Source organism: Medicago sativa, chromosome 2 (assembly GCF_051527215.1).
Source record: "Medicago sativa cultivar Bolivia chromosome 2, Bolivia_mono, whole genome shotgun sequence".
Lineage (NCBI taxonomy): Eukaryota > Viridiplantae > Streptophyta > Magnoliopsida > Fabales > Fabaceae > Medicago > Medicago sativa.
In genome coordinates this window covers 55,274,990-55,291,951 of record NC_140750.1, presented here as the reverse complement: position 1 = coordinate 55,291,951, position 16,962 = coordinate 55,274,990, and the positions used below count along the sequence as shown (strand labels likewise).

The following is a 16,962-nucleotide window of genomic DNA, read 5'->3' as shown; positions in this document are numbered from 1 at the left end:
GCCTATAGACAAATAGTAGACTTAGTAAAACAAATTAAATGAAGCATCAAAATTACATACGAAGGTAACTAATTTAATTTCAACTAAAAGAACCATAGAGGTAGGGACTTGGAGGAATTGCAACTTCAACAATCTCTTCTAGCATTTGCAAAGCCTTCTTCATTGTTGGTCTAAGAGATGGATCTTCTTGAGTGCACCAAATAGCAATCATGACAAATTTTTCCACTCTACTCATATCATTGACAACCTCACATTCATTTTCTAGAAGAAGGTCCAAATTATTAGCCTTGTAGCAATCATATGCCCAATCAGTTAAAATCCTCTTTTCTTCACTTACATTTTCATGATCTACATTTTTTCTACAACAAATTATTTCAAGTAACAACACACCAAAACTGTAAACATCAACCTTAGCACTGATTGGTGCACTCCTAAACCAATCTGGTGCAACATAACCTTTGGTTCCTCTAATTCCGGTTTTAGTGTGACTTTGATTAATCAATAATAGTTTTGCTAAACCGAAATCGGAAATCTTAGCATTGTAATCATCATCCAGAAGTATGTTTTGTGGCTTTATGTCGCAATGGATGATTTGGGTGCAACATTCCTCATGCAAGTAAACAAGACCTCTTGCAATTCCGGTGGCAATTTGAACTCGTTGGTTCCAACTTGGTTTCAAAGGAGTGAAAAGGAAGCTTGCTAAAGTACCATTACTCATCAACTCATACACCAAAATCCGGTGTTGATCCTCACTGCAATACCCATGAAGACGAACAAGATTCCTATGATGAGTTTGGATTATACATTCATTTCAGTTTGAAATTCCTTATCACAATCTTGGAACAACTTATCCAATTTCTTAACCGCCACACTAGTATCTACATCTATTGTTCCTTTGTATACAACACTACAAGAACCCCTTCCTAATTCTTCACTGAAGTTATTTGTTATTTCTAGAATTTCTTTGAAGGTAAAAATTCGCAAATTTTTGTCACCAACACTTTTTTTGGTTGCACTGCTTCTGATCTTCTTGTGATTGTGCCAAAAGCAAATTGTACAAACCAAACATACAATTATAATCACAGAAATTCCTAAAAGAATTGATATCAAAATGATCAAAGTATCCTGACCTTTTTTCTTTTTGGTTTTATTATCATGATCTTCCTTGAAATCGAAGAGAGGTGATGGAGTATCAATTTTCTTCATTTGGAAATTTGGTGTGCAATCCCCATACATTTTATTTGAATCAATCTGACAATATCCTTCTAGACAAGTACACATTGGCCTTTGGTCATCTCTAAGGGTACAAATGCTATTCAACCCACAAATACTTTGACCATTGTTAAATGTAGAATTTAAACAAATGTTTTCTGGTATTGTCTTTGCCACAAATACTTTTTGGTTTTATTGTCGTTTTGGAAAGTGGACAAAATATAATGTCATAACTTTCAGATGAACAACTAAATGTTTTCGTCCCATAATCGTAAGGATAGCTATAAGCATCAGGACAAGCCCTCTTGAACACAAGAGAGTGAGAACTTAGCTCACAAGTTTCCGAAGATAAATATTTTTCAACGCAACAAAATCGCTTCAATTTTAATGCTGAGCAAGCACCTTGGCACGTCTCCACTTTACTTTTGTTGTAGACCCTAAGATTCGTGGGACACTCGTTGTTAAGATCCACAGGACGAGTGGTGCTACTACAATTCTGCCCAGAACCACCAACAGGAACCACCAAAATGGGAATGTTGAAACCGTCTACCACGCTGACGTTGTAAAAATCAAGTCCGCCTTCACCGGATAAACTAAACTGTGCCAGCGTGGTAGGCGGTTCGGGTCCCTTGCAATTACAAGCTAACTTCTCTGACCCACAGTTGCCGGTGACACAAGAGAATTTTCCTGTGACAGAGTCTATGTTGCAATCAGTCCGGCCCCAAAAGTGGCCAGACCAGGTGTCGGGTGCTGTAACGGTGGAAGTCTTTCCCGACTTTAAAATTAAGCCGGTGGTTGGGAGAGTTGCGTTTGTGCTTGTAGTAAGAGCAGCTGGCCACACTGCGTAGTTGCACTTGTTAATTAGTGTGAACACCGCTGAATTGGCCCCTGCAACAGGAAACAACATGATTTAATTAAAATTGAAGAAAAACAAATTGATTTAATTCTGGACAAGTAAGATCATATGATTTATAAAAAATAAAATTACCTTAATGTCGAAAAAAAGAGATTACCTGGTAATAAAAGATGAAGGGTTAATAACAAAAATGAAAAAAATGGTGTTGGCCTAAGCAGATGAAAGCTTATGTACATTTTGGAAAGATGAGATATTGGGAATGAAATTAAAATGAAAAGGATAATGATGTTTATCCCGAAAAAGCTATCCCGACCGTTATCCCGACCTTTATACTTTTGTTGTGTGTATGCCATGCCTCCCATGTTTTCCGGCAATAACTAAATTCTATTGGCTAAGCACTTTTCGGGATGGTCTCGGGATGTTTTTTTCGGGAGGAATAGCACTGCTGAAATGAAAATGAAGATGGAAGCTTAAGTAAAAGATTCACAATACTTTTCCTTACCTTATATAAAATACGAGTATCTACCTCTTTCGTCTTGCTTCAACTGATTTTGAAAAGGTAACGTACAATAACAACGGTTTAAAATGTAATAGTCATACAAATATCTAGTATAAAATTTTTAACACATTAAAATTGATTAGTTGAAGTGGATTTGAATGCTCAACTTCTTTGAGTAAAAGAATAAATGAAGGTTTTGAGCTCAAACCTACACGAAGAACTGAATATTAATCTAACAACTAATGGTCATGTTAACCGTTAAGAGAATGCATTGTTTAAAGAATACACAAAAAGAAACTTTATCTTGAAAATACAAGTTAAAAATACGTAAAAGTCAAAATTACATAATTTTTTAAAGAAAAAGTTATTACTGTTGATTGTTTAAACAATACCTTAAATCCCTAACGGGCATGTTAGCATTTCTCAATAACTAATTATTACAAGTAACATTTTAGGAAAAATGTTCATTCATTACTGATACTCCGGTTTTGTTGTTAAATACCCTTGGTCTTTCAGAAGACTTTTGCAAAGGGCCAAAGTATTGATGATATACGGTGGCAAAAGAAACTTCAAGAAACCGAAAGGTCACAATGTAGTTATACTATTAGATTTTGAAGGTGTTAAAAAGTGAAAACCCAAACAACACTTCACGAGCTAGCAGAGATAAAAAAATGCTAACACGTCCCAAGAGCACCCTTTAAAGTTCACATCCCCTTATTAAAGGTCATACATCCATTATGTCTACGTTTAATTTCCTAGGCACATTCCAGTAGATGCGCTAAAAAACCTCAAAATTTTGCTTTATATTTAGAATATGGTATCTGATTGATATAGTTTTGAATACATCTTTTGCAAATGAAAATTACACTTTAGGAAATGAAGCTGTTTGACAATCTTGTGAACATCGTAGTTTGAAATTTTTCAAAGAAAAATTTATTGTTTAAATATCTTAGAAGATTAATTTGTTACAACTCAAAAGATAGGTGAAACAGGAAGCTTCTGACCATTGGAGCATGACCACTAGTTCCCAATAACAGACATTTTTTTAATATTTACTAAGTTTGTAAATAGAGTTTATGTAGTTTTGACATTTTCACCATGTAATATTTGTTTGGATCAATAGAAATCTTATTATTTCTTAAGTATACAGTAGAAAGCAAAACATAGGTTCTAATTGTTGTTGTGCATGTACCATACATTAAACTTCTCATTTGTTCATAAATACAACCAATTTAATGTTAAAATCCCACCAAAAGAAACTAATACTAATTAAAACTTACAGAACCAAATAGATAGGGACTTGGGGGAACTGCAACTTCAACAATTCCTTCTAACATCTGCAAAACCTTCTTCATTGTTGGCCTAAGAGAAGGATCTTCTTGAATGCACCAAATAGCTATCATGACAAACTTTTCCAAGCACATCATGTCGTTGCTAGCCTCGTTATCTTTTTCGAGAAGAATATCGAGTCTTTTAGTCTTGTAGCAATCATAAGCCCAATCAGTTAAAATCCCTTTTTCTTCAGCAAAAAATTCTTTCTCTGCATTTTTCCTACAACAAATGATCTCTAACAACAGTACACCAAAACTATAAGTATCAACTTTAGCGGTTATTGGTGCACTCCTAAACCAATCTGGTGCAACATACCCTTTGGTTCCTCTAATTCCAGTTTCAGTGTGGCTTTGATTAATCAACAATAACTTTGCTAATCCAAAATCTGAAATTCTTGCATTGTATTGATCATCTAGAAGTATATTCTGTGGCTTTATATCACAATGGATGATTTGGGTGCAACACCCCTCGTGCAAGTAAACAAGACCTCTTGCAATCCCCAGGATAATGTTGACTCGTTGGTTCCAATCTGGTTTTAATGGGTTGAAAAGAAAGCTTGCTAAAGTGCCATTACTCATTAACTCATATACCAAAATGCGATGTTGTCCTTCGTTGCAATATCCAAGAAGACGGACAAGATTCCTATGATGAGTTTGGCCTATCACACTCATTTCAGTCTTAAATTCCTTATCACTATCCTGGATCAGCTTGTCTAGTTTCTTAACTGCCACATTGATCATCATCTCTATTGTTCCTTTGTAGACAATGCTACAAGATCCTCTTCCCAATTCTTCTCTAAAGTTATGCGTTGCTTCCACAATTTCCTTAAAGCTAAAACTGCGCAAGTTATTGTCAACAACACTTTTGTTGGTTCTACTACTTTTGATCTTCTTGAGGTTGTAGGGGAACCCAAAAAATATTGCACCAAGCAAAGTTAAAATGACAAACACCGAGCTTCCCAAAAGAACTGAAATCACAATGACCAAAGTATCATGATCTTTCTTCTCTTCTGACAAGGAGGACAAATGATCACTTTTCATCAATTTCATGATAGAAATACCTTTTACCGCCGGATCATTTACACCATAAGATAGTGGAAGCTTCTTTTTAAAACAAGAACCTTCATCAAAATGAACCAAAACACATAAGCAATCTTGCAAACATGATTCCTTACATTCTTGTAAATTAGATGGAATTATAGATTCATAATCAGAATCAGGCCAATCAATATTTGGTAAATCCTTCATTGTATATAGATTATCTTGTGGACCCAAATTCCCACCTGCTTGACAAATAACTTGAAAATTTGGTATGCAACCAGCATACATGTTATTTGAATCAATCGGAGAATATTCGTCGGGGCAGGTACAATTTGGCCTTTGGTCATTTGTAATGGTGCAAATGCTATTAAACCCACATACACCTTCACCTAGGAGTGTAGAATGCAAACATATGTTTTCTGGTATAGTCTTTGCAGTGACCCAACTTTGTCCTCTCTTTGGATCTTTAGGGTAAAATGCAATGGTGAAAACTCCATCAAAATTAATAGTTGCTTTGTAGTAGAAATCATCCGTTGAGAATGCCCCATTTGGATTGCTGATAGAAAAGTTATCCCCTCCTTTTTTTGCAATGTATAAGAAACCTGATTCGTCAAATATCAAACGCTGACCAACGTTTGTTTGATTCTTAGAATCACCACTAATGGTCATAGAAGCGTAGTAAGGCCTGTAACTGTAATTGCTTGGCAAATTTATAAGGTTGAGCACAAGATTCCCATCCTCTTGTAGATGAAGTTTAAACCTTCCTTGTGAGAAGTTGAACGATCCTTGTCGTGAAGAAAGATTTCCATTCAACACCATTACTTGATTCGGTACTAATGTGTCAGTAGGATGACTGAAACTATCCCATAATGTCTCATTATTTTTGTCTCGCAATTGAAAGTTTCCATCATCATTCATTAGACCATTAGAAATTGTACCTGATGTGAAATCTGATCTCCATAACTCTAAACCTTGAGGGTTAGTGAGCACCAAACCACGAGAATCATTTAATATCAATCTTGATCCCTTAGAAGCAGGGTTGTCTCCATTTGCATACCAAATGATGGCATCATCTTGTATCTTGTCATACCATATAGCCAGCAAGAAAAGCTCATTTGGAAGTTGGTAAAATCCAAATGCAAAATCTCCCGAAGCAGAGAGCCAATGAGTTGTGCCACTGCCAGCAATAAGTGACTCACCAACAATTACACCTTGATCCAATGATGCTAAGCTGCATAATAAAATATAGTGATGAATAATCTTTGAAGCGGAATTTGAAACCGTTTATGTCCAAATCAATGAATTTGTTTTTTTAATGACAGATATTAGTAGGTTAATTTTTTTATGTTAGTATTTGTCCAACTGAACGAATTGATCTTATATTCACAAGTTGATTTTGTTGGATATTTGTATGTTAGCTTCACTTTTACCTAAAACAAATATTCAATTCAGATGTGGAACACAATGTTCCAACATCCAGACCTGGTCTGTACGTTCTGTGCTTTGCCTATGTTTACGCACGCGCTTGCTTAATTGAAGGAATCCACGCCAGCATGTGTTGGTATGAATCGTGTGCAATTATGATGAGATCAGAACATATGTGATTTCTTAAGGAATTGTTAAAATGGCTTAGGAAAGTATTTTTAAGGTGACTTTTAATAAGCCTACTTTCTAGGAGTTTCCATATTCGTCCATGTTGCTTAATCAATAAGTCACTGATTCGATCTGAAGCATGATTGAAGGAATGACACGTCTTGCTTCAGTATATAAAGGAGGCTGCAGGACCTGAAGAATTATTCAAGACATTGGTTTACAAAATAGAGTTTTATTTAGGTTTTGAGTCTTATATCTTGTGAGCATTTCGTGTATCATCTTGATACATGTTTAAGATTGTGCTTTGAGTTGTAATACTGTACACTACTCCGAAGCTTTTAAGCAAGGAGCTAGGTAGATTGTGAACTGCATCTAAGCTTTTAAGCAAGGTTGCAAGTTGTTATTTTTTAGGGCAACCTCATTTGATTTGAGTCTGTAATTTGGGAATCAAAGGGGATTGTGATCTGTTGTAAGGGAGTGAGATGGGATCTCAGATCTAGGAGTTCCTAGGTTGAAGTCTAAGTTAGGGTAGGTCCTAGGTCATAAGTGCAAACGTGGTTTGCTGAGAGCTTTTGAATACGGACTGCACTAGTGGATTTCCTTCCTGGCTTGGTAGCCCCCAGAGTAGGTGACGTTGCACCGAACTGGGTTAACAATTTCTCTGTGCCTCTTTTCTTTCCTGTCTGTTATTTCTCTATGTTATGTTTATGTATGTTAGCTTAATGTTCTAAACATCATATACAACATCTGTTTACTGCGTTCTGTGTTGGAACATCGTTTAGAACATCGTTAGTCTAACGTGCCAAAATAACAATTGGCATCAGAGCAGGCACCCTGCCTGTTATTGGGTGAGATCCAGAGGAGATGTATTCTGGCAATATGGAGAAAGAAGGAGGTTTTGTTAACAGACCACCAGTGCTAGATGGAACCAACTATGATTACTGGAAATCTCGGATGAGTGTTTTCCTTAAATCTATTGACATCAAAACTTGGAAAGCAGTGTTAAAAGGTTGGGAACATCCTATGGCACTTGACAAAGATGGAAACAAGACTAGTGTTCTGAAATCAGAAGAAGATTGGACTTCAGCTGAGGATGAAGCTTCTCTTGCTAATTCTAAGGCTCTAAATGCTATCTTCAACGGGGTTGATCAAAATGTGTTCAGAATGATTAAACAATGCAATATTGCTAAAAAGGCATGGGAAATTCTGGAAATTACTTATGAAGGCACCCCAGGAGTGAAAAAATCTAGATTACAGCTTCTAACCACTCAGTTTGAAAAACTGACCATGAAGGAAGATGAGAGTATCGAAGAATTCTACATGAACATTCTTGACATTGCTAATGCTTTTGATACTCTTGGGGAAAAGATGTCTGAAGAAAAACTGATCAGAAAAATTCTCAGGTCTCTTCCTAAAAGATTCGACATTAAAGTCATTGTTATAGAAGAAGCTCAGAACATTTCTGAAATGAAGATAGAAGAGCTCATTGGATCTCTACAGAATTTTGAAATCATCATCAACAATAGGGTTGAAAAGGAAGTTTACTCTACTGGCATTAAAGAAACTCAAGGGAATCCTGGAAATAATGAAAAATTGACTAAATCTGTAGTTCTCCTAGGAAAACTGTTCAACAAAATTGTGAGTTTGGCAAAAAATAGTCAGAACACTAGATCCAACATCAGAGAAAAGCAGAAAGACAAGGAAGATCAATGTCGTGAATGTGGAGGTTTTGGTCACATAACAACAGAATGTACTAACTTTTACAAGAAAAGGTTCAATAATGCTTGGTCTATGAAAGATGTGTCTGAAAGATTAAATGAAGTTATGTTCTCTAGACAAGTAACTGCTATAACATGAAAAATCTACTCTGATGATGAGTCTTGTGATGAAGAATTGGAGTATGATGATCTAGTTACTGCATATAAGGATCTGCATGCTAGAAGCACTGAAATCTGTACGATGTTAGGAGAACAAAAGAAGATAAATAATCAACTCCTTGCAGATAAAAATGCTCTTCTGACAAAGGTATCTGAACTCAATGTTGAGGTAACATGTTTAAACTCTCAAATTGGAGAGTAAAAATACAAGTTGAAAATGAGTCTACATTTCTGAATAATGTTGCAGAAGGTGAAGGCAAGAGACAAACAAAAGGTATAGATTTCAATTATCAATCTCTGAATCGAAAACAACGTAACAAAAAAATTGCATATGCTATGGAAGATCATGGATTGATAAGAAAAGAAGAACCTAAAAGGCATAATAAGGTTACAGACACTTCAGGAAATGGTGGAACCTCTGATAACAAGACTATGTTGGAACCTTCTCAACAACATCTGTATGAGAAAAGGAGAACTCGCCTTTGGATTTGTCATCATTGTAAGAGAAAAGGCCACATTAGACCTTTCTGCTACAAACTATACGGTTATCCAAGTAAATTCAATCACAAATGGATGCCTAGGAGTGACAATGTTTGCTTGGTAGGACACACATCTAAAAAGTCAACATCAAAAGAAGTTTGGTATTTTGACAGTGGTTGTTCCAAACATATGACTGGGAATGACAACTATTTTGAATACATAAGACCTTGTGAGAAAGGGTATGTAACCTTTGGTGATGATGGTAGGGGAGAAATACGAGGTAAAGGTAAGTTGATCAATAATGAGCTACCCAAACTTAATAATGTATTATTTGTTGAAGGACTCTTCTCAAATTTAATCAGTGTGAGTCAGCTGTGTGACCAAGGTCTGGAGGTAAGATTCAACAAACTTGGTTGCAGGGTAACAAATAAGGAGGGACTAGTTCTTATGAAAGGAAAAAGGACTAAGAATGACTGCTACAAATGGATCTCAGAAGAACATGTTGACATGTTGGATAGGATACTGAAACATCAGAAAGATCAAAGGACATCACACTCTCAAGAAGTAACAAGAGGTTCTCAGAGAGACTCACCTCTAGAAATTAATAAACTTCAAAAGAATCTAAGTGGAAATCCTAAAGAAATCAGCTGCATCCCTATAGAAGGAATAGTAAGTGATGAATTTGAAGAGTTGTTGGATCTCAAAAAATTTAAAAAAATAAAGGACAGACTGGACATTTCTCTAAGGAAGAGGCTATAGCAGTTAACTAGGGGAAAGCATGCAAAAGAAGGTTGTGCTTCAGGTTACTTATTAGTGCACGCATATTTAGGCGGTTTTTCCCAATTAACTTCCCTCTCTCTACCAACCGCAATCATATCACACATATCACTCCTAACCCTTGTCATTCTCTTCTTTCTCTCAAAACCTCTCAAAACCGTTCACACTCTTTCTTCTCCAAATCAATCTTCAATTTTCCTTTCTCACCCCATTCGATATCATCTTTTTTACTTCGTCATGAAATTCAAAAAGGACACCTCTGTTTCTTCTGAAATGAAAGCCGCCGCTCAACGTGAAACCAGTTCCTCTGCTCCTAAGATGGTCAAGCCACTCAACACTGTCTCTCCTACAAAATCTATGAAGAAAACTGCTGAGAAGTCCTGCACTAAGAAGAAGAAGACCACAAAGAAGGGTGAATCCAAGCAAGCCCTAACCATGACAGATCTCTATGAAAAGGAGAATCCTTTTAAGACGACGGAGAAAGGTTCTGCTGTTAGTGATACTAATGCTGGTGACGATTCAAAGATCTCCTCAGATGTTGCAACACCTAGTCGTGAGAAAGGTAATCCCGTTTCTACTCAAATTCCTGGTGAACCTGTATCTGATAGAAAACTAGGGTTAGAAGACCTGAATGATGCTATAGAAAGTACTGAGAACATGAATTTAGATAAACCGGAGAAAGAAACTGGTACTGAGGCCTCTGTTGAAAAAACTAAAGAAACCCTAGCTCAAGAGAATGTTGAACCGGATGTTAGCACATCCCTGGGTCAAATTGCTAAGTCATCTGGTGAAGAAGAGGATGTGAGTGTTGAAAAAGTACCTAGTGTTGAGTCAGATTCTGAAAAGGAGAATGGTCCCGAAAGGACTGTGGAGAAAGCTCAAACAGAAGAGGATAGTGTCTCTGGTGATGGTTCTAAAAGAAATGATGAAGAAGCGGAAGAAAGTGATAAAGATGTGGTAGATGTTGATAAACTCAATCTGGAGGATGTTCCTTAGACACAGATCCTTGGTAATAGCATGGCCAAGAGACTAAGAAGTAACAAAGGTAAGGTTGTTCCTGCTGTTAGCCAAACCTCAAAGAAGACGGATACCACTGTGACTGAAACACCCAAAAGAAGGACAAAGTCTGCTAGTATTGGCCCAAAGAAAAGTTGGAGTAAAGTGATGGTGAAAGCTACTGCTGGAAGTTCGAAAAAGAGAAAAGTTGTCTCTTCAAGTGAATCTGAGTATGATGTTAAGAAGGATGTTCCAAACATCATTCCCTCTGACTTAAAGAAAACTGATAAGAAAGACCTACAGGTGGTTGAAGACGTGCCCATCGACAAAGTGTCATTTCATCTTCCAAGCTTTGCTAAGAGGTGGAAATTTATTTACCATAGGAGACTTGCTTTAGAAAGAGAACTGAGTGAAGAGGCCTTGAAGATTGAAGAGGTAATGAGTTTGATCAAAGAGGCTGGTCTGGAGAAAACAGTGTGCAAGCTAGGAGAGTGCTATGAAAAGCTGGTTCGAGAGTTTCTGGTAAATATTCCCAAGGATTGTGATAATCCTCTCAGGAAAGATTATCAAAAGGTATACGTTAGAGGAGAATGTGTCAACTTCTCCCCCAACATCATCAATAGCTTTCTAGGTGTCGAAGGAGGTGCTGCTGAGGTGGAAGCCACTGACAATCAGATTTGCAAAGAAATCACAGCCAATAAGGTGAAAGTTTGGCCAAAGAAAGGGAAGATTTCCTCAGGAAAATTAAGCATGAAGTATGCTGTTCTGAACCAAATTGGAGCTGCAAACTGGGTTCCCACTACTCACTCCTCAGACATTGCAACAGGTTTGGGTAAATTTATTTATGCCATAGGAACTAAAACAAAGATGGATATTGGTCGTTATGTGTTTGAACAAACTGTAAAGCATGCCAAGACTGATGCTGTCAGATTCCCAATTGCTTTTCCTACCTTGCTTTGTAATATTATGCTTAGTCAACATCCTGGTCTCATCTCTGCTGATGATATGCCAATGAAGAGAGAATCTCCTTTTACTTTTCATCAGAAACTTTTTGGAGATAATCATGCTCCAGATCTTGTTGGAACATTTGCTTCTGTTCCTAGTACAGGTATTATGACAAAGGAAGAGATCATTGCAGCCTTGAAGGACACATGTGCTATGCTGGATGAGAGGAAGGCTAAGTTTGAACTGATGATCCATGCCCTGGAAGGAGAGGAAGCTGGTACAGAAGATAAGGAGCTGGAGAGTGAAAAGGAAGTTGAGGATGAATCTGAGAATGAAGATGAGGAAGCTGATGACAAGGATGAAGAAGAAGCATCTGGGAGCAGCTCTGAGGCAGAAGAATAATTTTTCTTTTTCTTTTGTTATGTTTGATTTTTTTTTTGTTGTTTTTGTGGGATATGCCTTGGATATTTTGAACACCTTATGTGTTATGGTCTGTAACTGAATACTTTCTTCTTAATCTTGGTACTCTTATATTCTGAACATCTCTGGAAGTTGAAGACTGTTTTATCTAAGTATTTGGTATTCTTATTTTGGCATATTTTATGGCTAAAAAGGGGGAGTAAATGTATGATTCTAGTTGTGTTAGGTGATGTTGGAACACATCACTTCTCTGCATTCTATATGTGCACTTAGTTGCTGTCTGCAATCCCTTGATCTGGTGTTTAAGTATTTATGTATGTGCTTATTGATGTTGAGACATCAGACTTCTGGTATTCTAGTACTATAAGGAATGTGTGTATGTATGAGGAATTTTTTTTGCATGATCTTCAACAACAAATTTCTGCTAGTTTGCATGAATTCAGGGGGAGTAAGAAATATCTGTTTGTACTCTTTGAGGGGGAGTAAACTTCATTGTCCCTGAATGTTCTTGTGGATGTTGGAACATCCTGATGGTTTGAGCTACTGAACGTTGTTTCTTATATTTCTCTAAGTAGCATGTTGTGACAGTTGACTTTCTGTTTAGGATGTATAGGAATTTATTTTTCCTTATACGTCCTTTGCTGCAAGACTGATTTTCTCTCTGATACCTTTTTAGCTTCTCTTGTCTGCATAATTCCATATGTTGATGGTTGTGTGAAAATATTGGAAGCAGAATCTGAGACCTGTAATATACTTCTTCTAGTCATGAAGATTATGTGTGATGACTGAAGAATTATATTGTGGTATCTTTTAGAAGTCTGAGAATGTGAACCTTTCTTCAAGAAAGATTTTAATTGTGAAGATTGAAGGAAAGGTTGCGTGAGCTATCTCTCTGTCTTAACAGGTGTGGGCTGAATTTGTTTTAGCCAAAAATTTGCCAAAGGGGGAGATTGTTGGATATTTGTATGTTGGCTTCATTTTTACCTAAAACAAATATTCAATTCAGATGTGGAACACAATGTTCAACATCCAGACCTGGTCTGTACGTTCTGTGCTTTGCCTATGTTTACGCACGCGCTTGCTTAATTGAAGGAATCCACACCAGCATGTGTTGGTATGAATCGTGTGCAATTATGATGAGATCAGAACATATGTGATTTCTTAAGGAATTGTTAAAATGACTTAGGAAAGTATTTTTAAGGTGACTTTTAATAAGCCTAATTTCTAGGAGTTTCCATATCCGTCCATGTTGCTTAATCAATAAGTCACTGATCCGATCTGAAGCATGATTGATGGAATGACACGCCTTGCTTCAGTATATAAAGGAGGTTGCAGGACCTGAAGAATTATTCAAGACATTGGTTTACAAAATAGAGTTTTGTTTAGGTTTTGAGTCTTATATCTTGTGAGCCTTTCGTGTATCATCTTGATACATGTTTAGGATTGTGCTTTGAGTTGTAATATTGTATACTACTCCGAAGCTTTTAAGCAAGGAGCTAGGTAGATTGTGAACTACATCTAAGCTTTTAAGCAAGGTTGCAAGTTGTTATTTTTGAGGGTAACCTCATTTGATTTGAGTCTGTAATTTGGGAATCACAGGGGATTGTGATCTGTTGTAAGGGAGTGAGATGGGATCTCAGATCTAGGAGTTCCTAGGTTGAAGTCTAAGTTAGGGTAGGTCCTAGGTCATAAGTGCAAACGTGGTTTGCTGAGAGCTTTTGAATACGGACTGCACTAGTGGATTTCCTTCCTGGCTTGGTAGCGCCCAGAGTAGGTGACGTTGCACCGAACTTGGTTAACAATTTCTCTGTGCCTCTTTTCTTTCCTGTCTGTTATTTCTCTCTGTTATGTTTATGTATGTTAGCTTAATGTTCTAAACATCATATACAACATCTGTTTACTGCGTTCTGTGTTGGAACATCGTTTAGAACATCGTTAGTCTAACGTGCCAGAATAACAGATTTGTATAGCGCAACTTAATGTGATAGATAAGTTAACCAAAAGCGGGTGCAAACTAATAACAATTTGCATATAAGCTAACCGATAACAAGAAACAGTTTGCAAATGGTAGAACTATTTTATAAATATAAAATGACATGAAAAATATTTTGAACTATTATTAGTATTAGTATCTAACCTGGAGTTATTTGAGGCAGGACAAAAAACAACGTGATAATCGGTGGCCGGACAAGTGAACGTGCTGGTCTGATCATCATACGCATAGCTATAGGCTTGAGGGCACGTTGTCTTGAATATCTTAGCATACACACTTGGCTCACAAGTATTTGGACCTGAATGATTCCCAACGCAACAGAAAAACTGCAAATTAAAAGCAGCACAAGGACCCTGGCACGCCACAACCGTCCCATTTTTTGTTACTTTCAACTCCGTTGGACATACCGCGTTCAAATCTGTAGGACAACCCGTGCTGTTACATGACTTACCGGAACCACCTAACGGAACAATTTCCATCGGGACATTATAACCGTCTACTAAGCTGACATCATAAAAATCTTGATTGTTAGCACTGTCCAGAGAGATTTTCGCCAGTGTCAAAGGCGGTGATCCGCTGCGGCCATCACATGCTACTTTGCCGGATCCACAGTCACCCGTGACACAGGAGAAGTTTTTGGAGACAGAATCTGTACAGAGAGTCCGTCCCCAGAAATGACCAGTCCATTTGGCAGGCGCTGTAATTGTTGAATTCTCACGGGGTTTTAACATGAATCCGGTGGTTGCTAATGTTGCATTGCCACTATTTCCACTAGTAGTATGTGAAGCTGGCCAAACAGTATAGTTGCAATTGTTAACTATAGTGAATTCCGCTGAAAATACCACTGCAAAATAGAAAAAAAGATAACTTAGACATTGAACATTGAATAATTAGAAGAAGTGAAGAGAAAGATTATGATATGTATTTAATTTGTGTATAAGTGTACCTGAAGTTATTGATAGATGAAGTGTGAAGAAGAACAAAAATGACATTGGCTCAACCATGTGGAAGCTAAAATCGAAATGGAGAAGAAGGTGGAGCAGAGAAAATAGTTATCCAAATTTTCTTTTGTGATATAAAAGGGTGCCAGTTTAGGAAGGGAACTGCAATGAATTTACGCGCTTTTGATTTAAGACTTATGCTTAATCGCTAGTGTTGACCAATTGGCTGCCACAATAATTGTTTTTCTTTTTGACCAAAACCACCACAACAAGTGAAAGAACCAAGTTTGATTGTTGGTGGAATAACTTTTGAATAATTATACTTATTTTACCGCTGAACTTCATATTATCGATGATCCTTTCTCTTAAAAACCAAATATTAACACAAAAAAAAATAAAGGGTTAAATATGTTTTTAGTCTTTATAAAATTGAGATTTTTTAAGTTTAGTCCTTCCTTTTTTTTTTAACAAAGGAAGCTTGTCAAAGAAGCAAACCCCCTAGAAAGTATATTAGTACTTACTTAATTTTAATAGTTCTTTTAGTCCTTAATTTTGTTTTGCACTCAGTATTAATCCCTACTCAAATCAAATTTGTTTAATTTATGCGTAAACTCTTGAGTTTTTGAACAATTTTTTCGCAGACATGTTAAGAACATTCCTAAAAGTTTCTCTGCAAAAAATTGTCACAAAATTTGATTTCTACATCCAGATTTTGTTACTTTTATCTTTAATTTTTGTCGTTTTAAAAAATTCATATTTAATTCTTTTCATGTTAAAAAATTCTAAATTTTAGTAAACGAACCTTTCATAGTGTTCTAAACTTGTCTAAAAAAAATTGTTCAAAAATTTAAGAGTTTAAGGATAGTTAAACAAACATTGTTTTAGCATGCACTAAAATTAGAAGTAATTTTTTTTTTGTAGGGACTAAAAAACCTATTAAAATTAAGTAATTAGAAGTATCCAATTTTATATGGACCAAAAACATATTTAATGTTAACAAGTGCCCTTGGGGCACTTGTTGAGGAATTATAAAAGGAAATATTCAATTGAAAATTGTGTAATCTACTTTTTAAAAGTTGAAAAAATGTTTTTTTTAATGCAAAATTTGACTTTTCTTTCTACTTTTAGTTTGTTAACTAATATCCCAGGGGCACCGGTTAATAGACCCTTAACCTAAAAATAAAATGCCACAGTAATTGTTATGTCTTGAAACAAAGTAGATTGTCTTTGGTCAGCAATTTGAGGCATTCACACGGTTACTATTGAAAGTCTAAATTTTAAGATTGGTATTTTTTTTCTTAGAAAAAAAAAGATTGGTATTTTTTTATTTTAAAAAATAAAATAAAATGTACATTAAAATCTGGATTGCTTATATGTGAATGTTTCAACCAGCTTGGAACAATGAATATTGAAGTGTATATCCTTTTTTTTTATGACTATCAAATTATTACTAATTTTTTTTTTAATTTCATCTACATCTCATTTTAAGGTCATTCTTCCGGATGTTATTTACCACCATCTCATTTTTCACTATCATCTCATTTTTAATTTCAATAGAGCTTATATTACTATATTGAATTTCTATGTCAATAAAAAACACATAATAAACACCGTTACTTTTTAATAAATGGATAAAAAAATGATTTAAAAATGGGGGATTAAAACTTCAATTGTTTTAAAATTGAGTGAGAAAAATTGATTTAAGTCTATATTTTAAAATAAAAATACTCAGCTTCTCTTTGCGTATTAGCTCAATGCTAATAATAGAAGTAATTTATTTTCCACATTTTTTTAAAAGAGAATGGTAAATAGTGCTCTTGTGGCGGATTTTGAGTTTTTTTCGGAGGTGTCAAATAATTGTGGAATAAATATTAAATTTCAAAATTTAATCAATATTGTAAAGTGGTATGTTGGTACAATTGCTTGATTGTAAGAGGGGTGGCGTTTCAAATCCCAAGAGGAGCTTCTTTTTTGAAAAGAATATGAAAAATTCGCTAAGAA

General features: G+C 35.8%; 1 protein-coding gene and 1 pseudogene across 2 annotated transcripts; both read right to left on the bottom strand.

Moving 5' to 3' along the window:
* Positions 1 to 7: 7 nt before the first annotated feature.
* Positions 8 to 3,056, bottom strand: LOC146949034 (PR5-like receptor kinase; annotated as a pseudogene). The gene is made up of 2 exons (XR_015027122.1): positions 2,226 to 3,056; positions 8 to 2,100 (listed from the first exon to the last, which is right to left on the bottom strand). The product of XR_015027122.1 is annotated as a PR5-like receptor kinase (transcript).
* A 617-nt stretch (positions 3,057 to 3,673) lies between these two features.
* On the bottom strand, positions 3,674 to 15,130 carry LOC146949033 (G-type lectin S-receptor-like serine/threonine-protein kinase LECRK3). Its single transcript, XM_085745145.1, has 3 exons — positions 14,967 to 15,130; positions 14,165 to 14,864; positions 3,674 to 6,170 (listed from the first exon to the last, which is right to left on the bottom strand). The coding sequence occupies exons 1-3, from the start codon at positions 15,022 to 15,024 to the stop codon at positions 3,833 to 3,835; spliced, it is 3,096 nt and encodes a 1,031-aa protein (XP_085601271.1). The 5' UTR covers positions 15,025 to 15,130; the 3' UTR covers positions 3,674 to 3,832.
* Positions 15,131 to 16,962: the final 1,832 nt, after the last annotated feature.